At 42.7% G+C, this 27,821-nt stretch overlaps 1 protein-coding gene across 1 annotated transcript in view; it reads right to left on the bottom strand.

Annotated features, from left to right (window-relative positions):
• The window catches only part of LOC133993570 (glutamate receptor 1-like), a 73,593-nt gene extending 61,162 nt beyond the window's left edge, over window positions 1–12,431 (bottom strand). Inside the window, exons 1-2 of the mRNA XM_062432561.1 lie at window positions 12,329–12,431; window positions 4,852–4,986 (exon numbers count right to left, since the gene is read on the bottom strand). Of these exons, the coding sequence (XP_062288545.1) occupies window positions 4,852–4,986; window positions 12,329–12,431 (238 nt within the window). The remainder of the gene's footprint in view (window positions 1–4,851; window positions 4,987–12,328) is intronic.
• Between the last annotated feature and the right edge of the window lie 15,390 nt (window positions 12,432–27,821).

Below are 27,821 nucleotides of genomic sequence, written 5' to 3'. Positions count from 1 at the left end.
AGAATAGCATTAAGGTTCATTTTATTAAAAAATTGGAATTAGACCTACTTAGTTATCCAGTGGGCCAGTTCTGGCTAATATAATACTAATTCTGACAATATAACAACTAATAATAATAAATATTGTTTGTGAATTTCAATCTTTTGAGGCTGAAAATGTGACAAACTCTTTATAATGTAGAAACACATCACTCACTGACGGCTTTTTAATAGTTTTTAAACAACAACAACGCAGGAATAATACTTGTTAGTAGATCAGTTCAAAAATACATAAAATGGGTAAACATATTTAAGAGAGCAATCTTTAAAAAACAACATTTATGCAGGATCTTTTGGTAACCATGGTAACACTTAAATCAGCATCTGAGTTCAGGGATTTCCAGTGTTGCTTCAGAGAGTAAAAAGGAGTCAAACCAGAGGTTGATTTGGGGATTTGGGGATTCTGCAGCAGTGAATCTGAGAGAGGGTCGTTATAGAATTTAAAATCTTAAAAGTCTGCGTCATATGCTGCAAAATCAAGTTAAACACCAACACACACTCCCACCTTTAAACAGCTCACATCAGATTGAGACAGCCGTGCGTGTCTGCAGTTCATCTGAGGTTAATTTTTATCAGTGGATTTAAATTCAAAGTGTTAAAAGCAGAGCCGGTGAATCCAGAATAAAACCTTGTTCTGTAAACTACTGTACTGCACTGAACGTTCTCCAGAGCCTGAGTCCATTTAGTGCCGAGCTCCCCGCGGTCTACGTCCACTTACTGCTGAGCTCGGCTCTTTGAAAGCCTGCCTACACTTACTGCTATGTTCCCTAAATCCCAAGTCTGCTGAATGAAGTGATGAAGTGTGGATGATGGAGGAATGATGCAGCGACCCGTGACGGTGACTTCAGCGGACAGCAAACGTTACACCATCACAGACCTGCAGGACACACACACACACACACAACCTGAAGCTACACAACACACACACACACAACACACACACACACACATACAACCTGAAGATACACAGCACACACACACGACCTGAAGCTACACAACACACACAATGTAAATCTGACATTAACCCTCCTGTTGTCCTCGAGTCAAGGAAAGAAGGAAAGATGGAAGGAAGGAACTAAGGAAAGATGGAAGGACGGAAGAAAAGGAAGGAAGGAAGGGAGGAAAGGAAAGAAGGAAGGGAGGAAGGATGGAAGGAATGAAGAAGGAAGAAAAGGAGGGTGGGAGGAAGGAAGGAAGGGAGTAAAGGAAGGAAGGAAGGAAGGAAGGAAGAAAAGTAGGGAGGAAGGAAAGGAGAGAGGAAGGTATGAAGGGAGGAAGGAAAGGAAGGAAGGATGGAAGGAAGGACAGTCAGAAAGAAGGAAGGAAGGAAGGAAGAAAAGGAAAGACGGAAGGAAGGAAGAAAGGAAGGAATGATGGAAGGAAGGAAGGAAGGAAAAAGGAACAGTCAAAACAGACGGGGTCAATTTGACACAAAGGTTAAATAAGTACTAAAACTGAATCCACATGTTAAATTCGCATCTGGTTAAATTCCAGATATGAGATTTTAGGATGTCAGAATATTCCCCCCCCTTAATAAATCTCCCTCCTCTTTTTCTTTCCTGCAGAGACTTCAGACACTTGATGATTGCTGACAGTGAAACTGACGATGACCTCATCACACAGCATCACATTGTTTACAGACGCCTGCAGCAAACATCAAACACATCACACACGATAAAGTCGCAGTCAAGTTAGCTGAAAGCTAAAAGTTCCTTAACTCCATTTTAATTAACCAGCACTGCTCCCAGTAGAAAAAAACAGCACTGCTCCCAGTACAACCAGCACTGCTCCCAGTACAACCAGCACTGCTCCCATTACAACCAGCACTGCTCCCAGTAGAAACCAGCACTGCTCCCAGTACAACCAGCACTGCTCCCAGAACAACCAGCACTGCTCCCAGAACAACCAGCACTGCTCCCATTACAAGCAGCACTGCTCCCAGTACAACCAGCACTGCTCCCAGTACAACCAGCACTGCTCCCATTATAACCAGCACTGCTCCCAGTACAACCAGCACAGCTCCCAGTACAACCAGCACTGCTCCCAGTACAACCAGCACTGCTCCCAGTACAACCAACACTGCTCCCATTACAACCAGCACTGCTCCCAGTAGAAACCAGCACTGCTCCCAGTACAACCAGCACTGCTCCCAGAACAACCAGCACTGCTCCCAGTACAACCAGCACTGCTCCTAGTACAACCAGCACTGCTCCCATTACAATCAGCACTGCTCCCAGTACAAGCAGCACTGCTCCCATTACAAGCAGCACTGCTCCCAGTACAACCAGCACAGCTCCCAGTACAACCAGCACAGCTCCCAGAACAACCAGCACTGCTCCCAGTAGAAACCAGCACTGCTCCCAGAACAACCAGCACTGCTCCCAGAACAACCAGCACTGCTCCCAGAACAACCAGCACTGCTCCCAGAACAACCAGCACTGCTCCCAGTACAACCAGCACTGCTCCCAGTACAACCAGCACTGCTCCCAGTACAACCAGTGTTGTTAGCAGTGGAACCAAACCAGCATTGACCGAAGTATCATTTACAGTTATGTTTACATGCTGCAGCTGAGCAACTAATTAGCTACTTAGCTGCTAGTTGACGTCAGCAATGCGCTTTTCCCCGGTGAATGTTTGTCCGGCGGCTCGTTAACACGCTAAGCTGCAGGACGAAGACGTGTGTTCATGTTTGTGAGTTAGATTTAAATCTAGGAGACTTTAGCAGGAAAGCTAATTTAATGTTCAGAGCCTCTTGTTGTGTATCAGGATGCGATCAGGCTCAGTGTGACCGTCTGCTCTCTCTATGACACGTTATTATTACTGTAGGCAAAGACTTGATTTTCTGTATCTAAATAAAGTCTCCGGCTATATAAGCAGGTAACTACTGTAATGGTATGCTGTTGAATTAATGCAAACAATAATGGGAATCATCATCATGAAACCAAATTTTGACCAAAGGAGAGAAAAAAAACATGTTTCTTGGTTTGTGTACCGACTTTTAGAGCTGAAACAAATGTCATTTTTAACCCTCATGTCGTCCTCCCGGGTCAAATTGACCCCGTCTGTTTTGACTGTTCCTTCTTTCCTTCCGTCTATCCTTCTCTCTTTCTTTCCTTCCTTCCGTCTGTCCTTCCTCCCTCTCTCCTTCCTCCCCCCTACCTTCCTTCCTTCCTCTTTTCCTTTCTCCATCCCTCCTACCTTCCTTCTTTCTTTCCTCTGTCCTTCTTAACTTCCTTCCTCCCTCCCTCCTTTCTTTCTTTCCTTTCCTCCTTTCCTACCTTGACTTGAGGACAACAGGAGGGTTAAGGAAGTTTTGCTTGGTTGCAGCTTCTTGCATGTGAGAATTTTTTACATTTCTGTTTCATAGTAACTGATTACCTCTGAGCTTTAGAGGGTTGATCATAAAAAAACATTTATTATGGGCAATATTCATTATTTTCTGTCATTTGATTATTTTCTTAATTAGTTGTTTGTTCCATAAAATGATGCAATCGCTGTTTCGTAAAGCCCAAGATGACGTTTAACAAGCTAAGCTGCAACACGAGACATGTGTTCATACTCAGTGAGATAAGAAGGAGACTTTAGCAGGAAGCTAATTTAATTTGTTGTTCAGAGTCTGATTCTCTCTTGTTGTGTATCAGGATGCATCAGGCTCAATGTGACCGTCTGGCTGTGATAGAACAAACCTTTATTGTTTTCTGCAAGATTTGATTTGCTGCATCAAAATAATGTAAAACTAGACGACACCATCATGAAAACAATCAATCTAAGTATCTAAATATCTCCCTCTCTGATTGTTTTAAATCAAAAGGAAGTCACATGATTTACAGAGCAGATATGTTGCTTTAACCCTCCTGTCGTCATCAGGAAGGGAGGAAGGGAGGAAGGGAGGAAAGAAGGAAGGAAGGAAAGGAGTAAGGAGTGAGGGATGGAGGAATGAAAGGACAGGAGGAAGGAAAGGAGTGAGGGAGGGAGGGAGGGAGGGAGGGAGGGAGGAAGGAAGGAAGGAAGGAAGAGAGGAAAGAAGGAAGGAGAGAGGGAGGAAGGAAAGGAGGAAGGAGGGACAGGAGGAAGGAAGAAAGGAAATGAGTAAGGAGGGAGGGAGGGAGGAAGGAAGAGAGGAAAGAAGGAAGGAAGGAAGAGAGGAAAGAAGGCAGGAAGGAGGGAGGGAGGAAAGAAAGGAGGAAGGAAGGAAGGAATGAGGATGGAAGGAAGGAAGTATGGAAGGAGGAGGGAGCAAAAAAAGAGGCAAGGAGGGGAAGAACGAAGAAAAAATTAAAGAAAGAGGGAGGAAGGAAGGAAAGAAGGAAGGAAGGAAAGAAGGAACAATCAAAAGAGACGGGGTCACTTTGACCCGGGAGGACAACAGGAGGGTTAAGTCAGTAATCACCAACCCTGCTCCTGGATAGCTACCACTCTGCATGTTTTAGGTTTCTCTCCACTCTAACACACCTGATTGTAATTAATAACTCGTTATCAAGCATCTGAAGCTTCTCAACGGGTTTGATAACAAGTTAATTATTAGAATCAGGTGTGTTAGAGTGGAGAGATACCTAAAACATGAAAGGCAGTAGATCTACAGGAGCAGGGTTGGAGACAGAAAACAGGCGTAGGCGTAGAACCTTTGACACAATACAACGCTTTAGAAAACAGAAAGTCAGCTTCACGCTCAGTCGGTCGCTGCCTTCACTGGACCAGACAACGGCAACGTTTGCTCACTTTAGGCAACTTAACGTCACTGTAGCTCAGTTTAACAGCTTTCATCTCAAGCAACAGCAACCAGAAACATCACAAGTCAGATAGCGAGGCTTACAGGCGTAGGTCATGGCGAAGCTGCTCCCCGTGTCCACCATGTCCACCTGTGGCACCAGTTTGGGGACGTCCTGGTGTTGAGCCAGGGCGAAGCGAAACACCTCGTACTCATGGGAGCCGGTTGGGAAAAGACCTCCTGTTGGACACACAGAGACACAGCGGGAATTATTATACTGTCCTAAAGCAGAGTCAGAGAGAACCACAGAGAACCAGATAGAACCAGAGAGAACCAGAGAGAACCAGAGAGAACCACAGAGAACCAGAGAGAACCAGAGAGAACTACAGAGAGAACTACAGAGAACCAGAGAGAACCAGAGAGAACCACAGAGAACCAGAGAGAACCAGAGAGAACCACAGAGAACCACAGAGAACCACAGAGAACCAGAGAGAACCAGAGAGAACCACAGAGAACCAGAGAGAACCAGAGAGAACCACAGAGAACCAGAGAGAACCAGAGAGAACCACAGAGAACCACAGAGAACCAGAGAGAACCAGAGAGAACCACAGAGAACCACAGAGAACCACAGAGAACCACAGAGAACCAGAGAGAACTACAGAGAACCAGAGAGAACCACAGAGAACCACAGAGAACCAGAGAGAACCACAGAGAACCAGAGAGAACCACAGAGAACCACAGAGAACCAGAGAGAACCAGAGAGAACCACAGAGAACCACAGAGAACCAGAGAGAACCAGAGAGAACCACAGAGAACCACAGAGAACCAGAGAGAACCAGAGAGAACCACAGAGAACCACAGAGAACCACAGAGAACCAGAGAGAACCACAGAGAACCAGAGAGAACTACAGAGAACCAGAGAGAACCACAGAGAACCACAGAGAACCAGAGAGAACCACAGAGAACCACAGAGAACCAGAGAGAACCACAGAGAACCACAGAGAACCAGAGAGAACCACAGAGAATCACAGAGAACCAGAGAGAACCAGAGAGAGGACAAAATAACTCCTCACACTAACTGGAAATTCCCTTTCCTGTTAATAAAGGAGGTAGATGCCTGCAGCAGCAACACGAACATGACAGTAATGTAAAATATTGAATTAAAAAACCTGTTGGGATGAAAACTTGCAGAGAGAACCAGAGAGAACCAGAGAGAACCAGAGAGAACCAGAGAGAACCACTCGTTAGTGAAGAAGCAGCACTTTAACAAACACCTCATGTATCAGTCCTCTAGCATGGAGCCTTCAGTCAGCGCTCTCTTTATAAAGAACTCATCATGTGATCACCAATCAACAGAAAGCAGATACACCTGTGCTCCTCTGCTTCCTCCCCTGATGTCAGGTTTAATGTTTTTTTAAATACTGGTTAGTTTATGCAGGAAAAACCAAATAAGACACAAATTATTAGTCAAAGCAGCAAAGTACTTTTAAATGTGTTAAAAACATCTGATGGGGATCTTTAACCCTCCTGTCGTCCTCCCCATCTCTTTTGACTGTTCCTTCTTTCCTTCCTTCCTCATTTCCTTCCTCCCTACCTCCTTTCCTTCCTTCCTTCCTTCCTTCCTTCCTTCCTTCCTTCCTTCTTTCCTTCCTTACTCCTTTCCTTCCTTCCTTCCTTCCTTCCTCCCTCCTTCCCTCCCTCCCTTCCTTCCTCCCTCCATTCCTTCCTTCTTCCTCCCTTCCTTCCTTCCTTCTTTCCTTCCTTAATCCTTTCCTTCATTCCTTCCTTCCTTCCTTCTTTGACCAGAGGACAACAGGAGGGTTAAAGCTGCATTAATTGTATTTTGTCCACTAGTTTTCAGCAGGAACTCATATGATGTTTTTCCACTCTACAGTTCTAGCTCTACTCGACTCGGTTTGGTTCCAGGAACCTTTTCCATTACTATAGTTCCTCCTCAATTTGAGCGGGTCGTCATAGCAACGCTGTTCCTTCTTTCCTCCCTTCCTTCCTTCCTTCCTTCCGTCTGTCTTTCCTCCCTCCCTCCTTCTCTCTTTCTTTCCTTCCTATCTTTCCTCCCTTCCTTCTTTCCTTCCTCCATCCCCCTTTCTTCCTTCCTCCCTCCCTCCTTCTCTCTTTCTTTCCTCCCCCCTACCTTGCTCCCTTCCTTCTTTCCTTCTTTCCTTCTTTCCTCCGTCCTCCCTTCCTTCTTTCCTTTCCTCCCTCCTTTCCTTCCTTTCTTCCTTTCTTCCTTCCTTCCTTCTTTCCTCCGTCCTTCCTTCCTTTAATTCCTCCCTTCCTTCTTTCCTCTCCTCCCTCCCTTCGTCCCTCCTTTCCTTCCTTCCTTCCTTCCTCCTTTCCTTCCTTCCTACCTTCCCTCCTCCTTTCCTTCCTTCTTCCTCCCTTCCTTCCTTGACTAGAGGACAACAGGAGGGTTAAACAAAAGATATTAAATTTACTCCATGAAACTAAGACATGTCAGTTTGTGCTCCACAGTTAAATCTGTTGACACAATAAACGGTGATGACACACAGACAGAGTTAACCGCTGTCACTAAAGATAACGACTGTCTGGTATTTTGTAGTAATTGTTGTTAAAAGCCTCTTTTCTCGGCTCTTGTCGTGCCGGCACTCACACGCTCTCAACATCGTGTTTTTAAGGTCACAGAGAAATTATCTGAGCACTTAAACTCTGACTGATTGACCCCCCCCCCCCCCCCCTCGTCTTCTCTGTGGAGGAGAAGGAAGAGATGTGTTTATACCTCTGTGATGTAGAGAGAGCACTTAACCTTCCTGTCGTCCTCCCGGGTCAAATTGACCCTGTCTGTTTTGACTGTTCCTTCTTTCCTTCCTTCCTTCCGTCTTTCCTTCCTTCCTTCCTTCCTTCCTTCCTTCCTTCCTTCCTTCCTTCCTTCCTTCCTTCCTTCCTTCCTTCCGTCTGTCCTTCCTCCCTACCTCCTTCTCTCTTTCTTTAATTCCTCTTTCCTTCCTTCCTCCCTCCTTTCCTCCCTCCCTCCTACCTCCCTTCCTTCCTTCTTTCCTTTCCTACCTTTCTTCCTCCCTCCTTTCCTTCCTTCTTCCTTCTTTCCTTTCCTCCCTCCTTTCCTTCCTTCCTCTTTTCCTCACTCCCTCTTTCCTTACTTCTTCCTCCCTTCCTTCTTCCTTCCTCCCTTCCTCCTTTCCTCCCTTCCTCCTTTCCTTCCTTCTTCCTTCCTCCTTTCCTTCCTTCTTCCTTCCCTCACTCCTTCTTCCTCCCTTCCTTCCTCCCTCCCTCCTTTCCTTCCTTCCTCCCTCCTTTCCTTCCTTCCTCCTTTCCTTCCTTCTTCCTTCCCTCCCTCCTTCTTTCTTCCTCACTCCCTCCTTCTTCCTCCCTTCCTTCCTCCCTCCCTCCTTTCCTTCCTCCCTTCCTCCCTCCTTTCCTTCCTTCCTCCCTCCCTCCTTTCCTTCCTTCCTCCCTTCCTACCTTGACTCGAGGACAACAGGAAGGTTAACCTCTGACTCTTTGTCTCCTCTATAGTAGAGAAGGAGGAGATGTGTATTTTTCTCTCTGTTGTTTCCAGCTGCTGGATTCAGATGTTAAGATGAACCTTCGCTGTCCTTTTGTTCTCTCACAAAGAGTCAAACATCATTTTTTTCCTCCGCTCTGTCACTTCTGGTTGAGAAAACAATCCAATAAACTGAAATCTTCACAGTTTTTCTCTTTAAACCTTTTCCCAAAACAACAACACAGTCAAGAGATCATTTTAAACACATTTCCCCAAAATTCAACCGACAGTTGGTTCAGACGAAGTTAGAATAAACAGAGAATAGCAAATATTTGACTGTTCCTTCTTTCCTTCCTTCCTTCCTTCTCTTCTTCCTTCCTTCTTTCCTTTCCTCCCTTCCTTCCTTCCTTACCCTTCTTCCTTCCCTTTTTCCTTCCTCCCTCCTTTCCTCCCTTCCGTCCTCCCTCCTTTCCTTCCTTCCTTCCTTCCTTCCCTTCTTCCTTCCTCCCTCCTTTCCTCCCTTCCGTCCTCCCTACTTTCCTTCCTTCCTTCCATCTGTCCTTCTTCCCTCCCTCCTTCTCTCTTTCCTTCCTCCGTCCCCCTTTCTTCCTTCCTTCTGTCCTTCCTTCCTCCCTCCCTCCTTCTTTCCTTCCTTCCATCCTTCCATCCTTCCTCCCTTCCTTCTGTCCTTTCCTCCCATCCTTCCTTCCTTCCTTCGCTCGAGGACAACAGGATGGGTTAAGACACTCTTGACACACTGTGAACCTGTCAGACTCTAGAAAATGACTGTGAAAGGAAAAGAAACCTGTTTACAGTTGAAAAAGTATTCAGATGTTAAATAAATAATAAATAATAAATGGACTGTACTTATAAAGAGCTTTTTGTAGTCTTTTGACCACTCAAAGCTTTTACACTACATTCATTCACCCATTCACACACATCTATACACTGATGATAGGAGCTACCACACAGGCTGCCAGACTTCTCATCAGGAGGAAACTAACCATTCATTCACCGTTGACACAGCAATTGGAGCAATTTGGGGTTAAGTATCTTGCCCAAGGAAACATCGACATTGGTGGACGAACGCTCTACCTCCTGAGCTACAGCCGTATAATTACATATACTTAACCCTCCTGTTGTCCTCGAGTCCAGGAAGGAAGGGAAGAAGGAAGGAGGAAGAAGGAAAGAAATGAGGAAGGGAGGAAGAAGGAAGGAAGAAGGAAAGAAAGGAGTTAGGAAGGGAGGAAGAAGGAAGGAAAGGAGGGAGGAAGGAAGGGAGGGAGGAAGACGGAAGGAAAGGAGGGAGTAAGGAAGATGGAAGGAAAGGAGGGAGGAAGGTAGGAAAGAAGGGAGGAGGGAAGGTAGGAAAGGAAAGAAGGGAGGAAGGAGGGAGGGTGAGAGGGAGAAAGGAAAAGAGGAAGGAAAGAAGGACAGGGGAAGGGAGGAAAGAAGGAAGGGAGGAAGGAAGGACAGAAGGAAGGAAGGAAGAAAGAGGGATGAAGGAAGGGAGGAAAGAGAGAGTAAGGAAAGAAAGAGAGAAGGAGGGATGAGGAAGGACAGACGGAAGGAAGGAAAGGAGGAAAGAAGGAACAGTCAAAACAGGCGGGGTCAATTTGACCCGGGAGGACGACACATATGTGTGTTTTAACCCTTACATATTGTTCAGGGTTTAATTTGACCCATTTTTGACATTTAAGAGAACAAAAAAACACCTTAAAACTTTTTACTTTAACCTGACATTAGATTATTTATCCTAATGTGACCCAGAATATACAACATTAGAAATATTTCACCTGTTCTGTCCAGCAGATGCACATGTTTGTTGAGTATTTGACACAAAACAACTAAAGAATACACTCTCTCTGTTGTGTGAAAGCTTCATTAAGGATTAATCAGCAGTTTATTAATAACTGATGACTAATAATGAGTTAATACTGTAATTAAGTATTTAAGGGTTAAATGTGCTCAAACTATCAAAAATTAAAGTTCTGATGATGCAGAAATTCTCCCACCTTATTAACAATGCTGTAATTAATGTGTGTGAAGCATTAACTGTTTTGTAATTGATTTATTTTTGTGGATATTTTTGCAGCAAAAGTTCCTAGCATGACTTAAATTAGGGTCATGGTCAGCCCATATAAAGCATTGAACCACCTGGACTACTGCTGTAATTGGTTGAGTGCTAATTTATATTATATATTATATTATTATATGATGATATGATAAATAATTTGCATTTAAAATCTTAATCTGTAAGGCTGTGAAATAAATAAAGGAGTAAAAATTTACAATATTTCTTTTGGAGTAGAAAGAGCGAAATGGAAATACTCAAGTAAAGTATCTCAAAAGTGTGAGCACAGTACTGCGCATGCGCGGTTAAATTCCACCACTGCTTTGTTTTTACGGTGCATTAAAGTGATCAGAAATAAAAACACAGATGTCACAAAAGTCCAAATTAAACAAAAAAAGTGTCTAAGCAGATGGATTTTATACCATTTATCAGTATAATATAAGAGGGTAGGACTATCATTTGGATAGTATATGATTTATTCATCATAAGGCTGGAAGCGGTCCATCTGCTCCAACAGAAGGACTCACTGATTCAATAAACATACAGAGGAATCCAATGTTGGTGATTTTGAAGGCTGAGCTGTGCAGCCTGGTTGGTATGCAGACTCAAGCTGCACTCTGACTCATTTTATACCAATGAAATGCAGTTTATGTTGAATTGGGATATGTCTTTGCGCACTCCCGCGTGCACAAATCGCGCGCGTTTTGGTTCAGGCGTGATTTTTTATTCATCTCTCGCTCTCCCTTTCTTTCTTTCATTCTATCCTCTCCCAATAAATACAGTTAAAAGCCTCACTGGGAGAAAAAAAAAGAAAAAAAGGAGGAAGTGACAAAAATTAGTTCAACTTGATGCAACATCAGCACCAAACCTGCAGCAGGAGTCTGCATGAATCACATTATAACTTCATTTTAGGAGCGTTTATATCGCCTCGCGCTTCTCCTCCTGCAGCCTGCAGCTCAATGATCCGCGCTGAATAAAAACGGAGCACGCGGAGCATTCATACACACACACACTGGAGCAGCTGAGATTATTGATGGAGAGCTATAATAACAGTCACGGACGGTAAATGCTGCAGGAGTGAATTGAAAGTGTAAAGAGGCCAATATAGAAATATAGGATAAAGAATGAACGCAGGCTGCACTCAGCACAGTCCTGACAGCTTGGAGGTCCCGGTGGAAATATGAAAGGAACCATTAAACACACTAAAAGTCAAGATTATTACAGAGAATTATTACTATGGCCTCTACTGAGAACCTGTATGAAGAAAACTGCGATAGAAAGCCGATGTACCAAAATAAAGTACCCAAATAACACAATATAGCTCAATATAGGATGTTATTTGAATTGTATATATATGATTATGTCCTAATAAACACGTTATAGTCAATAAATATGTCTATATCAGGATTATTGAAGGAATCAGCACCATGGACAGCGACTCTGATTCCTTCAGTGTTCTTCTAAATTGAGACTCAGTCAAAATAAAATGAAATAAAATAAAACAAAACGCATTAAAACAGTTTGTTTTCATCACCTGAACATAATTATACGTTATAATTGGGATAAATGACTTGCTTTATCTTGCAGGAATATTAACAAATCATACAGTAAGTCACGACGTGGATACATGAATATTGACATACTGTAAGTCACAGAGGGGGGGAATCCCAGCCATAGGCGTTATTATAGGAGTGCTGAGAGGAGCCACAGCCTTTAAAACACAATATAAGTCACAATAGGGTTATTATAGTAATATTATAGGATGGTTACAAGAGGCGGGAATCACTTTTAATTGGCAGCAGTGGCCCCAAAAAATCAATTTAAGTCAAAATAGTTGGGAGAGAGCCTTAACAGAGTGCGTCATTGTGTGAAAGCGCAGCTGTAGAGAGTCTGATATCAACCCAAAATAAAAAAGCCTACAGCTAAAAATCCAAAATCCAGGATGCAGTCATGATTTTAAGATCTGATGTGAATACTGCGCTCCAGCCGGGTCTCCCAGCACCCTCGGGTGCGGGCAGCTCACTCACCTATGTTGATGTTACTTGGGAAACTTGTGCCGCTGCAGAGCCCGAGCAGCAGGAGGAGCAGGAGGAGGACGGAGGAGGGGAGCGGGGAGCTCTGCAGCCGCATGTTTCCTCCTCCAGCAGCAGCAGCAGCAGCAGCACCGACAGGAGACACGGAACAACCGGCGTAATCCCATCCACACCGGGGCCGGCACATATCCACCGCAGCCCGGCTACACACTCACACATCCACCGGCTCCTCGCGCGCTGCCTCTGCTCTCCTCGCTCTGTGTTTCCTTCTCGTCAAACATCCAAAACTGTAATTGCAGCACTGAGCTCAGCTGCCGAGTCGACTCGTGCCAGAGTGTTTGTACCCCCAAAGCCCCCCCCCCCTCCCCTCCTCAACCCCCCACCCACACACACACACACACACAAACACACACACACACACACACACACACACACACACACACACACACACACACACACACATGCTCTCTCCATCTATCCCCCCCACCTCTCTCTCTCTCTCTCAAATCAAATAAGCTTCACTGGCAGATAACACCACTTTACATCACACTGCATTGTATTTCTGATACACTGCACACACCATATTACTTTTATACTAGAGGTAACTCTTAATTTCACAGGTCCTCCTTTATAAATTCATACTAATATAAGTCCTGGAGTAATTTGCATGCATTAAACAGTTCATTTTTTTAAGGATGTTGGTGGTAGAATGCTCTACCTCCTGAGCTACAGCCGTATAATTACCTATACTTAACCCTCCTGTTGTCCTCGAGTCCAGGAAGGAAGGGAGGAAGAAAGAAAGAAAGGAGAGAGGAAGGAAGGAAGGAAGGAAGGAAGGAAGGAAGGGAGGAAGAACAAAGGAAAGGAGGAAGGAAGGGAGGAAAGGGGGGAGGAAGGAAGATGTAAGGAAATGAGGGAAGAAGGAAGGAAAGGAGGGAAGGAGGAAGGAAGGGAGGAAGAAGGAAGGAAAGGAGGAAGTAAGGGAGAAAAGGAGGGAGGGAGAAAGAGGGAAAGAAATGAGTAAGGGAGGAAGAAGGAAGGAAAGGAGGGAGGAAGAAGTAAGGAAAGGAGGGAAGAAGGAAGGAAGGAAGAAGGAAGGAAAGGAGGGAAGAAGGAAGGGAGGAAGGAAGACGGAAGGAAAGGAGGGAGAAAGGAAGGAAGACGGAAGGAAAGGAAAGGAGGGAGGGAGAAAGAGGGAAAGAAATTAGTAAGGGAGGAAGAAGGAAGGAAAGGAGGGAGAAAGGAAGGAAGACGGAAGGAAAGGAGGGAGGGAGAAAGAGGGAAAGAAATTAGTAAGGGAGGAAGACGGAAGGAAAGGAGGGAGGAAGGAAGACGGAAGGAAATGAGGGAAGAAGGAAGGAAGGAAGGAAGAAAGAAGGGAGGGAGGGAGAAAGGAAGATGGAAGGAAAGGAGGGAGGAAGGTAGAAGGAAGAAAAAGGAGGGATACTAATATAAGTCCTGGAGTAATTTGCATGCATTAAACAGTTCATTTTTAGGATGTTGCACAGGAGCAGAAGGTGCAATTTGGTGAAACTGGTTCCTTCTCATTATACGATCCAACTAGTTAAAAGTTTGGTCTTTAAATATTAACCTTTAAATTCATGCAAATAACTTATAATTAATTTCCAGGACTTAAGTATAAAATTAAAGGACGTGAAGCTAAAATTAAACACCTTTGTGCTTCTATATTATCTTATGGTATTCATCTTTAATTGCTATAACATAGTGTATAGTGTAGTGTTGAGTCACACACACACGTGCACACACACACACACACACATGCACACACACACACACACACACACACACACACACACACACACACACACATTTTTAGGATGTTACTCAGGAGCAGAAAGTGCAATTCTGTACAAATGATAAGAAAAAAACATAAAAAATGTGTTAAATTGGTTCCATCTCATTATACAATATCAGTTAAAAGTTGAATATTAACCATTAAATACATGCAAGTAACTTTTAATTCATTTCCAGGAATAAAGTTTACAATTAAAGGACCTATAGCTCAAATTAAGGACCAAATAGTTATTATTGTGCTTCTATATTATGGTACAGTATTCTCTTTAACTGCTATAACATGGTGTATAATGAGTGTTTATTACATGCATTCATTAAACACTTGCACATGTGCAGTTTAATGCAATCTAACACAACTAATAATGTACAGGATTTACTGCAATCCACCACACTTAGTTCAGATCTTTAATTGCCCCACAAGAGGGAAATTCATCTTGTTGCAAGGTACAAAAAACATGAAACATAAGCAGAGTAAACAACACAAGAAGAGAGAAGAAGATATTTAAAGTTATGCTATTAAACACACAGTTTAGACTATAATAAACAAAGTATACTCCTTTACTTTCTAAGTGTGTAGACAGTGAGAAGAACACCTGTTTGGACAGACTGTTGGTGTTTCCTTCAGTTTTTTACAACTTTTTTAACTAACACATGTTTTTCTAATTAAACTCCAACAGGTGTTTTTTTTTTTTGGGAGAAACCATAGACTGTATATAAGAAATGGACGTAACATCCGTGACGTCACCCATTGGTTTGTGGACTGCTGCTCGGAGGCCAATAGTATCGGATCTGAGCAGCACCATCTTGAAAATTTCAGGTGCATGCTGGGAAAAATAAAAACATGAATTCTACTTATATGGGCATCAGGAGGAGCAAGAGGCGCCCTCCTGAACCTGTGAACCAATCAACCTGTCAATCACGACGTAGCCACGCCCTAATGCATACCCTGCTTTATCGTCACATATAAAATCAGGGAGGCCAAAATGTCCCAAATGAACATCATACTGCATTGAAGAAGGCTTTAAACTAGCGATTGAGACCATAAACACATTTTGAAAACGTTTACTGAGGTTAGAAATCAAGTGAGAAGTTGGTGAATTCTCCATTGACTTGTATAGAGACGGAAGTCCTTTTGACACCAAAACGGTCGCCCCCTGGTGGCCTTTTGATAGAATGCAGTTTTAAGTTACTTCCGCGTTGGACCGGAGCTCCCTGCCTGAGAATAACCCATTTGTACCAGTATACCTGACAATATCTCCACTTCGGTGGTCAAACCCCCAATTCTTAGTGTCTGAAATGAAGAGAAGAAGTCTCTGTGACCAACATCCAAACCTCCAGTCCTGATGCAACTTTCTCCAGATATTAAACCACCTTTACCTGCATGTGTTTCTGATAACTAGGTAACACTGTGTCTGTGTTCATATGACTTCATGTGTGATGCTCTGCTCTGTTTCTGGTGCCGCTGTATGTCTCTTAATAAAATATTATCATTACTGATGTGAAATATTGCCAAGTCTATTAGCTCTGTAAGAACCAGATTCTAAATATAAGAAACTTCCTTCAGCACCGGATCTCTGCTCGTTAATTATTCAGCAGTGAACTTTCTGGGATCACACTGACTGAAGCTCACCTGTTAACTTTCTGCTTTCATTCAGATGTTCATGTGTTGCTTCAGCTGAGAGAAAGTCTCACCTGCTTTAACCCGTCTGTTTTGACTGTTCCTTCCTCTCTCCCTTCTTCTCTCTTTCCTCCCTTCCTTCTTTCCTTCCTCCATCCCCCTTTCTTCCTCCCTCCCTTCTTCTCTCTTTCTTTCCTCCCTTCCTTCTTTCCTTCCTCTATCCCCCTTTCTTCCTTGCTTTTGTCCTTCCTTCCTTCCTTTCTTCCTTCCCTCCCTTCCTTCCTTCCTCCCTCCCTCCCTCCTCTCCTTCATTCTTCCTTCCTTCTTCCCTCCTTTGCTTCCTTCCCTCCATCCTTCTTCCCTCCTTTCCTTCTTTCTTCCTTCCTCCTTTCCTTCCTCCCTTCCTTCTTCCTCCCTCCCTTCTTCCCTCCCTTCCTTCCCTATCTCCTTTCCTTCCTTCTTCCTCCCTCCTTTCCTCCTCCCTCCTTTCCTTCCTTCTTCCTCCCTTCCTTCCTTCCTCCTTCCGCCCTACCTCCCCCTGTCCTTCCTTCTTCCTCCCTTGCTCCCTTCTTCCTCCCTTCCTTCCTCCTTTCCTTTCTTCTTCCTCCCTTCCTTCCTTCTTCCTCCCTTCCTTCCGTCCTCCCTACCTCCCTCCTTTCCTTCCTTCTTTGTCCCTCCCTCCCTTCCTTCCTCCCTCCCTTACTCCCTTCTTTCCTTGACTCGAGGACAACAGGAGGGTTAACCTGACAGATAACGGACTAATACCAATATAAAACCAATGTGCTGATCAGCATGTCTGACTCATCTTCTCTGTGAGTGTGATGCTCTCTCAGTACGCTGCAGAGGAAGTCGTGTAGACCTGATCGATCTGTCGGGATTCAGCAGACACGAACTGAGCTTTTTTCTGCAGGATCTGGGGCTGCTGCTGTGTGGGCTGCTCGGGGGGGTCAAAGGTCAAAAGATGAGCTGCAGCAAATTCAGCTCGAGCCTCGAAGGCAATCAGTGAAATATTGTACCACAATATCGATATTTTGACAATACTGTGGGGATGACTATTGGTGCTTTTTGATTAATAATCATCAGTACTGTGGATCCTCCCTATATAATTTATATTAGACACACAATACTTTACTCAAATAAGCAGTAAATTGAGTATTCAGACATTTCTCATCATCATGTTTGCATCATAACTGTCAGCTGTACTGCAGAGTTGCTGTCATGTTGGCCTTTGGATGAGTGAAGAAGCTCAAAGATCAGTTCAGCCTTTTGCTCTGGCTGAAACACCACATGCAGCCGAGTGATAAAAGAACCGCAGCCAAACACCAACACCAAATAAAATGAGCTTAAAATGTGATCAGAAGCCAAAAGAATTGGAGAAAATACTGAATTTATGATGGCACCAGATTTAATGGGTCGAATCATGCACATTTCCAGCTCTATATTAATATTCTGTGTCTCTACTGGAATATCTTTGCATGATTTCCAGTTAAAAATTCCTTATTTATCTTCTACTGGTCCTTTATGCAGCCGCTCAGTTCAGCCTGTCTTTAAACTTAACTTCAGTCCTTCCTATAGTAGTTAGGATGTTGGACTTAAAACCACAAATGTGAACCTTGTGGTGGTGCGAGAGGAAAAGTCAGAGGATGACCAAAGAAACTGGGATTCATCCTCTGGGCACCATGAACATCTGCACCAAACTTCATGCAAATCCATCAAACAGCTGTCAAGATATTTCACCAAGAAGCACAAATGTGAACGTCATGGTGCAGAAAATATAAGTTTTGAAGATGAATGTTGTTTCATTTGAAATGTAGGCTGTAAGTTTTGTGCCTTTCTTTATTTTACTTGACTTATTGACCTTAAGTTCATTGTTTGCTGAGAGGAAAATTTAGAAACTGGACCTCTTTGAATTTTAGTCTAATACCCCTGGAATATATCCTTTAACATTACTTATAGAAGTCTTCAGTTGTTTTACAGGCTTTTTTATTCAGAAGATTCAATCTTGTTTTAATTCACTTGAAAGGTACAGTAGGCTTTAAGTTTTGTGTCTTTCTTTGTTTTACTTGAAATGTTCACCTTAAGATCATTGTGCTAGTAGAGGAAGTAGAAAATAGATTGGAGAGAGAGAGAGAGAGAGAGAGAGAGAGAGAGAGAGAGAGAGAGAGAGAGAGAGAGAGAGAGAGAGAGAGAGAGAGAGTCTATGAAAGTAGGCCTTATAAGTGCTTGATTTACTTTACTTGGACTGTAAAGAAAAGAGATTGTACTTGTAATGTAGTCCTTATGTTCATTGTGCTGGGACTAACTTTCTTTATGTAAAGGCAGCTATTTGTTTGCCATAATGCATATTAAAAGTGTTGAAGACTGATAATAAGGTTGGGAGGTAGAGTGGTCGTCCACCAATCAGAAGATCGGTTCGACAGGTTCAAGCTCGAATTTCTCTTTGAATGTTAGTTGATAACCGCTGTAATATATCCTTTAACATTCCTTATAAAGGAACATTAAAGTCCTCGGTTGTTTTACAGGTTTTCTAATCATAAAAATGGCCGCCCCTCCTACGCAGTTTGCCCACACAAGGAATAATGGGGACGCTGATAATCCCCCTCTCTGTTCACTTGCTAGCCAACCAATTTACTGAGACAAAACAAAGAGGGAAAGGAAAATGATCAGCGTCTTTCATCCACATGCCTGCCTAATTAATTTATCTGCATTCTACAAACAGGCTAACGGCAGCGTGGGAGGATCCGCTCAACACAAACCATCATGGTGACGCGGTGAGGACGCCTTGTTCTCATCACAGCTCTCTTTATCTTTTCTTTCTGTCCAGCAGCCGGATGTTTGATGTATGTTCTTCTATGTGTTAGTATCCAAACCCCGAGCTATTCTCAGCATTTAATGAGGCAGTAAAGGTTTAGTACACTCAACTCACAGTCATGGGCTGAGTTCAAAACTGCATACTACATACTTCCATCCTACACACTACACACTCATGGCCCTTTTCCACTACACGGTTCCAGCATGACTTGACTCGACTCAACTCAGGGTTTTTTTGCGTCTCCATCAGGGATAGTACCTGGTACCTGGTACTTTTTTAGTATCTGCTCTGCCGAGGTTCCAAGCGAGCGGAGCTGACACTAAATGTGACGTCATCAGACTGCCGGCCACTGATTGGTCAGAGAGTCACTGGAAGAGTCATGAGCCGTCCCACACAAGAATCAAACCCGGCATTTTTAAATACCAACAACAGCGTTACAGAGATTGGTTTCTCTTCTCTTGCTTTGTGTGAGACAGAAAGCCTCATACAGCAGCAAGTACACCATCGCCTCCATGTCCTCCATTGTTTATGTGTTTGTGTTCCGTAGAAAACAAAGTCACGGCAGTTTAATGCAGCGTTGCTATGACGACCCCGCTCACGTTGAGTAGGTACTTTTTTGTAATGGAAAAGGTTCCTGGTACCGAGTCGAGCAGAGTAGTACTAGAACTATATAGTGGAAAAGCGCCATAAACGACCAGATAGTAAGCAGACCGTTTACACTGTAGTAAACTACACAATAACCCACAATGCATTTCGTTCCTACCCGAGCTGCAATCAGCAGGCTGAAGTTGAGTTCATTTTAGCTTTAACTCTGTAAATATATCACTTTATCGACATTTCTAACCTTTTTAGGAAGAAAGTATCCCTACAGATCCACAATGTGATGCGACAGGATGAATAAAAGCACGTCATTTTTCCCCAAACACATTTGTGTCAATGAGTGTGTTATTCAAGTTATTCATCACGTTTCTAGTCTTGTATTTTCGGATCAGTTTTCAATGTAAAGGAACACTGAAGCTGTTCTGGCGGCACGTAGTCGCCTAAAACCTTTACAAAGACACTTAATGTTGGTTTCCCCCCATCTGTATGTTAGTGGAGTGGACAAAATAATAGAAACACCCTTCAATATAATGCAGTAAAGCAGTATTATCAACTTTCTGACAATATCAACAAAAACTGGAAATGTAGAAGCTTCATAAAAGTTTGTTTTACAGCAGAGCTTTTGTGTTGGACGATATAACTGTAGATTGCAGTTGTTAGGTGTTCATAATAAAATGCTCATTTTTTTGGTGAAATGAGAATGAACATAAGCTGCTGTCATTCTATTAAACTTTAGTTACTAACTAGGAGGACTATTAGGAGTTTTACAAATCAATCTCATCCTTGGATTAATGAGTTTTCACCATGTCTGTACAACATCAGCCTCCCAATAAAAGCCTCTGAAAGAAACTGGACTTTGATTTAACATAACTGCTGAACTCTGCACTAAAGTGAAGCTGGCAGCAGTTGTAATAGTGTTGTTGGCAGAAGCAGAGAAGCTCTGTCCAGCGAGGTAAAGATCTGCACTAAGGACCTTTTTTTTTTGCTGTTAGGCGATAATGCCAACCACTGCATCACTGTGCCAACTGTTCATGAAAAGAGGGAAAAGAAAAATGGCAACAAGATAAGGGATGGGAATCAAGAACTGGACTTGTATGCTGGAACAGAAAAGGCAGAACTCATCTGTGAGGGAAATGTAGCCTCAAGACTGTCTACAGTGCAACATGCTAAAGTTAACTTAAACTATCTTTTAGTTGACGCTCTGCTTTTTGCAGATGACGTGGTTCTGTTGGCCTCAAAACATCAGGACCTCCAACAGGCACTGGGACGGTTTTCAGCCGAATGTGAATCAGTCGGGATGAGAAGACTTCCAAATCTGAGGCCATGGTAATCTGCCCTGAGGGTTGGGAGATAGTTGCTGCCCCAAGCAAAGGAGTTATTTCGGGGTCTTATTCACAGTGAGAGTAAAGCTTGATTTATACTTCTGCGTTACGTCGACGGCCTACCCCTACACCGAAGCCTGGCGTGCACCTCCAAAAAATCCTAACTACACGTCACGGCAACGCGGACCGCAAGGGCTGTGATTGGTCCGCTCAAAACGTCAGTTCCTCCGGAAGTTGCTTTTTCCGTTTTTTTTCTACAAACCACCTCCACAAACGTCTTTTCTGTCGCCTGCGCCTCAAAATTTGCAATAAAATAATTTGTTCTTCAATATCGATGAGCTCCAACCTCAAACACACCTGCTCTACCTCGGTCGCCATTGTCTACTGTGACCGGAAGATAAACAAGGATACGGATACCACACACACACAGTCAAACCCCCTAGCGGCATGGAGGTGAATTGCAGAGCAATGTGTTCCCTCGACACAGAACTTCGAAAGGTCAACGACGGCATAAATCAGGCTTAAGGGGGATTGTCCCCTCGGGGTTCGGAGATAGTTGCTGCCCCAGTGGAGTTTAAGTATTTCGGGGTCTTATTCACAGTGAGAGTAAGATGGAGCGTGAGGTGAAGAGAAAGCTGAGCCTGAAGGTGAAGCTCTCAGTTTACCAGTCAGTCTACGTCCCAACCCTCACCTATGGTCACCAGCTTTGGGTAGTGACCGAAAGAATGAGATAATGGATACAAGCAGCTGAAATGAGTTTCCTCCAGAGAGTGTCTGGGCTCATCATCAACTCATATATAAATGCTTAAATAGCCAGGCTCCTCCTCTTCAGTTTCCTTTAATAAATCCCCATTTGGACAGATGGTTTTTCCACTCCATGGTTCAACATATGGAAGTCAAATTGGATCATGACTGAGATTATTTTAAAGTCACATCTGCTCCTTATATGATACTTTTTATATTTATAGTAGAGTCAGGCTGTTCGGTCAGCTGATATTATCGGCATATATGTTGTCTGATTTCTTAAGGTTATATAAGCAGCATTTTATGTAGTTTATCCTTTTTCTTAAGTCAAATTTAACATATACATAGATACAAATATTTTTTTGGTTTTATTATTTATAGGAATTTATAATTATTTAATTCCCAGTGAAGTTTACTGATGTTTGATGTCATTTTATAGTTAAACATTACATTACATTACATTACGTCTACATTACATGTCTTTATCACAAATGTTTGATAACCACATTGTAAAAAAAATGTACTTTACATATTCTGTATATATAAGATTGATTTATGGGTATCGCAAATTTTTAATGTCCTAATATCGGTATCGGCCCCTAAAAATCCAGTATTGGTCGGGTCCTAGTTCTTACACCGTTCATCATTTCACTATTCATTTTTTGTTATATTGACGAATGATAATATTTTGATTTTCCTCAACCTCTGTTATGAATTTAACCCCAAACATTAGTTTAATGTAAAGCTACACAAGGAAACTTTTATAATTTTTTCATCGGCATCATCCCTAAAAATCCAGTATCGGTCAGGCCCATAGACTGTATATAAGAAATGGACGTAACATCCGTGACGTCACCCATTGGTTTGTGGACTGCTGCTCAGAGGCCAATAGTATCAGATCTGAGCAGCGCCATCTTGAAAATTTCAGGTGTATGCTGGGAAAAATAAAAACACGGATTGTACTTATATGGGCATCAGGAGGGGCATGAGGAAGGAGCGGGGGAGGTTGCGAGGGCTGGATCTACCACAGTCTACACCAGCAACCTGGTGATGCTAACCAAGTTAGCTGTTACGACTATAACCACAAAACTCCGGAGAAAACTGTCGGTGTGAAACAAGTTCACGGCTATTTCCTGCAGTCTATCTGTCCGCGCTCCTGAACCTGTGAACCAATCAACCTGTCAATCACGACGTAGCCACGCCCTAATGCATACCCTGCTTTATCGTCACATATAAAATCAGGGAGGCCAAAATGTCCCAAATGAACATCATACTGCATTGAAGAAGGCTTTAAACTAGCGATTGAGACCATAAACACATTTTGAAAACGTGAGGTTAGAAATCAAGTGAGAAGTTGGTGAATTCTCCATTGACTTGTATAGAGACGGAAGTCCTTTTGACACCAAAACGGTCGCCCCCTGGTGGCCTTTTGATAGAATGCAGTTTTAAGTTACTTCCGCATTGGCCTCATTTCAGAGGACCGGAACTCCCCGCCTGGTCAGGCCTTAATTTATAATTTTGGACGTATTGAACCTCCAAAACAAAAACATGAAGACCAAACGTCAGCGAGCTCGTGCAGCACTGTACAGATGTGTTGGTCACATCAGCTGAGCGGTAAGTTGGCAGGTGACACACAAATAACAAAGCTACAACATCAGCAATGTACATCCACTTCCTGTCCGTTCCTTCCCCTCCACATCTCACATCTATGATTTACACTCACAGGAGGTGAAAACGAGTGCAGAGGATTGTAAAACCCGCTTTTAAAACACAATACACACACATTACACACACTCTGCATGGGTGAAATAGTGCTGCGCTGGCACAATGAAGTCATCATTTATTCATTGTCCCGTCATCCTTTATGGAAAACTGCAGATTAAAAGCATCATTCTTTCATGAGCCTACTGGTGGTTTTGGATAATTTAATGTATAGAAATATTGTGTCAGACCTGAAGGCAACAGCAGGGATTTGAACAGCAGCTGCATGTCAGACACCTCCGACTGAACTGCAACCAGCCTGAAAAAACACGGCTGCACTAAAAATGTAGAAAAACGAACATGAAATTTTAATTTGAACACAGATTTTTGCGAATATGAACATGTGAACAGTTTGTTTCTTTAATACAGATCATGTGACAGTAACACAGGATGGATGGTGGTTTTTAAAAGGTTTTACAATTTTATATTTCTGCCTTAAAACAATAGGAGTTCATGCTGTAATGATTCCTCCTGTTCATACTGACCATTAGAAGATCCTTCATAATGTTTACAATGGAAGTGATGGAGGACTAAATCCACAGTCCTCCTTCTGTGGAAACATGGATTTAACCCTCCTGTTGTCCTCGAGTTAAGGAAGGAAGGTAGGAAAGAAGGAAGGGAGGGAGGGATGGAGGAAGGAAGGAGGGAAAGAAGGAAGGAAGGTAGGAAAGGAGGAAAGGAAATAAGGAAGGAGGGAGGGAGAAAGGAAAGAAAGAGAGAAGGAGGGAGGGAGGAAGGACAGATGGAAGGAAGAAAAGGGGATGGAGGAAGGAAAGAAGGAAGGGAGGAAGGAAAGAAGGAAGGGAGGAAAGAGAGAGGAAGGAAAGAAAGAGAGAAGGAAGGAGGGAGGAAGGACAGACGGAAGGAAGGAAGGGAGGAAAGAAGGAACAGTCAAAACAGACGGGGTCTATTTGTCCCGGGAGGACGACAGGAAGTTTTAAACCACCTCACCTGTTTAGTCTCTACAGTGTGTGCCGCCTCACAGCTTCAACCCTCCATTCATCTATTTAATTTTTCAAGGACTATCAAATAAAACCTTTGAATGCATCTGAATTAATCTGAACCTTCCTGACACAGTTCCTGTGTTTATGTCAAAATTAACACGACAAACATCCCAAAACAAAGCCTCATTCATTCCTATGACAGCTGTCAGTTTTTAGCATCTGGCCATAAAGATTAACCAGCATGTTGCTTCCAGTTTTTAGTCCCACTGAGCATGCTTAGTCCTTATTAAGCTCAGCTGATGGACGTCCTGTTGGCTCCCTGCACACACGAATAACATAAGTTAATGTAATCATAATGCTCTCCTAGACTTTTTAAATCTTACTGTACCAAATACATCAAATTCTGATGAGGGTTTGTTGATGCTCATAAAAATGTATTCACCATTGTTTATAAGAAATGATCTCCCTCATAAATCATGTCAGTATCCATGAAAAACAGCTGAACTTAGATCTTAGGAAGGAAGGAAGGAAGGAAGGAAGGAAGGAAGGAAGGAAGGAAGGAAGGAAGGAAGGAAGGAAGGAAGGAATGAGGGAACGAACGAAGAAAAGAAAGAAGGAAGGGAGGAAAGAAGAAAGAAAAAAGAAAGAAAGGAAGGAAATAAGGAAGGACGATAGGAAGGAAGGAAAGAAGGATGGTAGGAAGAAAGGACAGAAGGAAGGAAGGACAGATGAAAACATTGGTTAGAAAATTAGAAAAGCTCAGCTACAACACAGAGAAACTTCTACAAAGAGTCATGAAAGTGCTGCTGCTGGCGGTCAAAGCTGCAGCGGACTCCGAGCTACCAGCAGAGACTCTGATTGGTCGATTTATTATAAAAACTGTCACAGATTGACCTCTAGATGTCATCTTCTATTTAATAAAAATGGGTTTCAGCTACAAATTACAGCATCAATAGGAAGAAAAAACACAATTCTTTCTATCTTCAAACTCCTCTCAAATCTCCTTGTTCTTCCAGAGAGAACGAGTCCTATCAGCCGGATCTGCTCCAGATGTTATCAGTGACCGGCCCGTCGTTAATCACCTCAGCCTGTCAGCAGCAGCAGCAGCACGCGGACTCAGATTAGGCTGTTTGATGTTATTGTAGCTCGTGTGCCGCCGCAGATAAACCAGGCGTCTAACTGTACGTGCCGCTTTCTGCCGCTTCAGCTAATTAAACACAACGCTAATTAGAGTCTAAATGAGGCAGAGAGTGGACTCCTCTGCTGTGCTGCTGCTAGTATCACCGTTACTGCTGCTGCTAGTAATACTAATAATAACTTTTACTATCACTGAGTCTCCAGAGAACCTTTTTGCTTTTGTGACTTTAACCTTTCTGTCGTTCTCCCGGGTCAAATTGACCCCGTCTGTTTTGACAGTTCCTTCTTTCATCCCTTCCTTCCTTCCATCTGTCCTTCCTCCCTCCCTCCTTTTCTTCCTTCCTTCCTTTCCTCCTTCCTTCCCTTCCTTCCTTCCTTCCTCCCTCCTTTCCTTCCTTCTTCCTTCCCTTCCTTCCTCCCTCCCTCCTTTTCTTCCTTCTTCCTTCCTTCATTCCTCCCTTCCTTCTTTCCTTTCCTCCCTTCCTTCTTTCTTTCTCCCTAGGTGGATAAAATATGTAATATTTATCTTTTGTGGTTACACCATTTGACATTTTCAGGAGCATTCAGTCTGACTTTTGGTAAAGAATGGTGCAAATGTCATTTCACATGATATAAAACCAACAAAAATACTAAATGTACATTTTAACAAACCTGATGCTGCTTTTAAAACCCTTTAAAAATGTTGTTACTGACCCAAGTACAAGATTATCGGCTGATATACAGTATTGGAATTTTTTTATTCCCTTATATCAGCCCCATAATCGGCCCCAAAACTCCCGCATCGGTCGAGCTCTAGTTCTGTCACAGCTTTACATTTCATTATTCATTTTTAGTTAATTTACTGGTGATAATATTTAGATTTTCCTTAACCTCTGTTATAAATTTAACCCACACATTAGTTTCATGTAAAGCTCTGTGAGGAGAGAATTAAACATTTGTTTACACTCTAAATAAAATACTTCCACTCAGCACAAAAGCTTCACATCAATTGTACCTTTTATAATTGCTTTCTCGCGCTGAGTTCCCTCACGGAAATGAAAGTGAACCAAGCTGCTCTCTTTGTGTTTCTTTTTCATATTTTATCATCTTACTCCGAAGCAAAGGAAGCATAAAGGCACGAAGAGAACTTTGTGGTGTCTTTCTCGAGCGCCTTAACATGCAAACAGCACCACTAAACTTCACTATGCTTTAAAGACAATGAAACGAGTCAACAGAGAGAGAGAGAGTCGTCCTGCTGCAGCGGTTCTCTCTGCAGACATGTGACTGCAGTGGCAGCTCTCCCTCTGAAAACTGCTTTAATCTGACCCAGAATCAGATCAGACACCAAGTGCAATAAATGTGAAGGAATTAGTCCTAATGACGAGACTGCAGTGAGTCACTGAACTGCAGCCTTTAGCAAACCTGTACAAATAAAACCTCTAAGAAGGTATTTTTTCATGTGTATGTAAAGTGAAAGAGAACATTAAACAACTTACACCATGAATGAGATGACAGAGATGATGGCTGACTGGATATTTTGGGTTTTGGATCATTGATCGCATCAAAACAAAGGCATTTACAGACTTTTGACTAAAATGGATTGCCCCTTCAGTTTGGGAGTGAGGGTAAGATGGAGTGATCAATCTACCTCCCAACCTCACATATGGTCACCAGCTTTGGGTTTAATCATAGACTGTATATAAGAAATGGACGTAACATCAGTGACGTCACCCATTGGTTTGTGGACTGCTGCTCGGAGGCCAATAGTATCGGATCAGGTGCATGCTGGGAAAAATAAAAACACAGATTCTACTTATATGGGCATCAGGAGGAGCATGAGGCGCCCTCCTGAACCTGTGAACCAATCAACCTGTCAATCACAACGTAGCCACGCCCTAATGCATACCCTGCTTTATCGTCACATATAAAATCAGGGAGGCCAAAATGTCCCAAATGAACATCATACTGCATTGAAGAAGGCTTTAAACTAGCGATTGAGACCATAAACACATTTTGAAAACGTTTACTGAGGTTAGAAATCAAGTGAGAAGTTGGTGAATTCTCCATTGACTTGTATAGAGACGGAAGTCCTTTTGACACCAAAACGGTCGCCCCCTGGTGGCCTTTTGATAGAATGCAGTTTTAAGTTACTTCTGCGTTGGCCTCATTTCAGAGGACCAGAACTCCCCGCCTATTTGTAACTCTAAACATGTCAGGACACAATTTTCAAGTTCTAATCTTCAATTCTTCATCCAAAAATATTCCTTTTAATAATTTTCATAAACATCCTCACTTTCAAAAATGCTTCACTGTAACTTTTACTTATGAAGAGAATTTTACTCAAAGATGAGATTTTATTAGTCCCACCATGAGGGAAATTTACGAGTATAACATTTCTGAAAATGTAATAATTTCCTCCCAAATTATTCACTTTCCAAAAGCTGCCTTTGACTTATGTTGCAAAATGTCCTTTATGCATAAAACATGTCTTCACTTTTAAAAAGCGTTGTGATATTTCAAAATGGCAAGAAAATGTCCTCACTTGATAATGATACTTTATTTCCAAAAATGTCTTTAATTGCTAAATTCTGATCATATTTAATAACTGCAGAATTAAAAGTCCTTATTTTGTTAGTGTACACATTTTCCAAAAATATCCCCACTTTTCAACACTTTATAACATTTAATTATATTGCAGAATATCCTCCCTTATCCAATAAAAAAAAAATGCAGCATCACTTTCCTAAAATACTTC

The sequence above is a fragment of the Scomber scombrus genome, chromosome 14 (assembly GCF_963691925.1).
Source record: "Scomber scombrus chromosome 14, fScoSco1.1, whole genome shotgun sequence".
NCBI lineage: Eukaryota > Metazoa > Chordata > Actinopteri > Scombriformes > Scombridae > Scomber > Scomber scombrus.
This window is presented reverse-complemented; position numbering and strand designations above follow the sequence as displayed.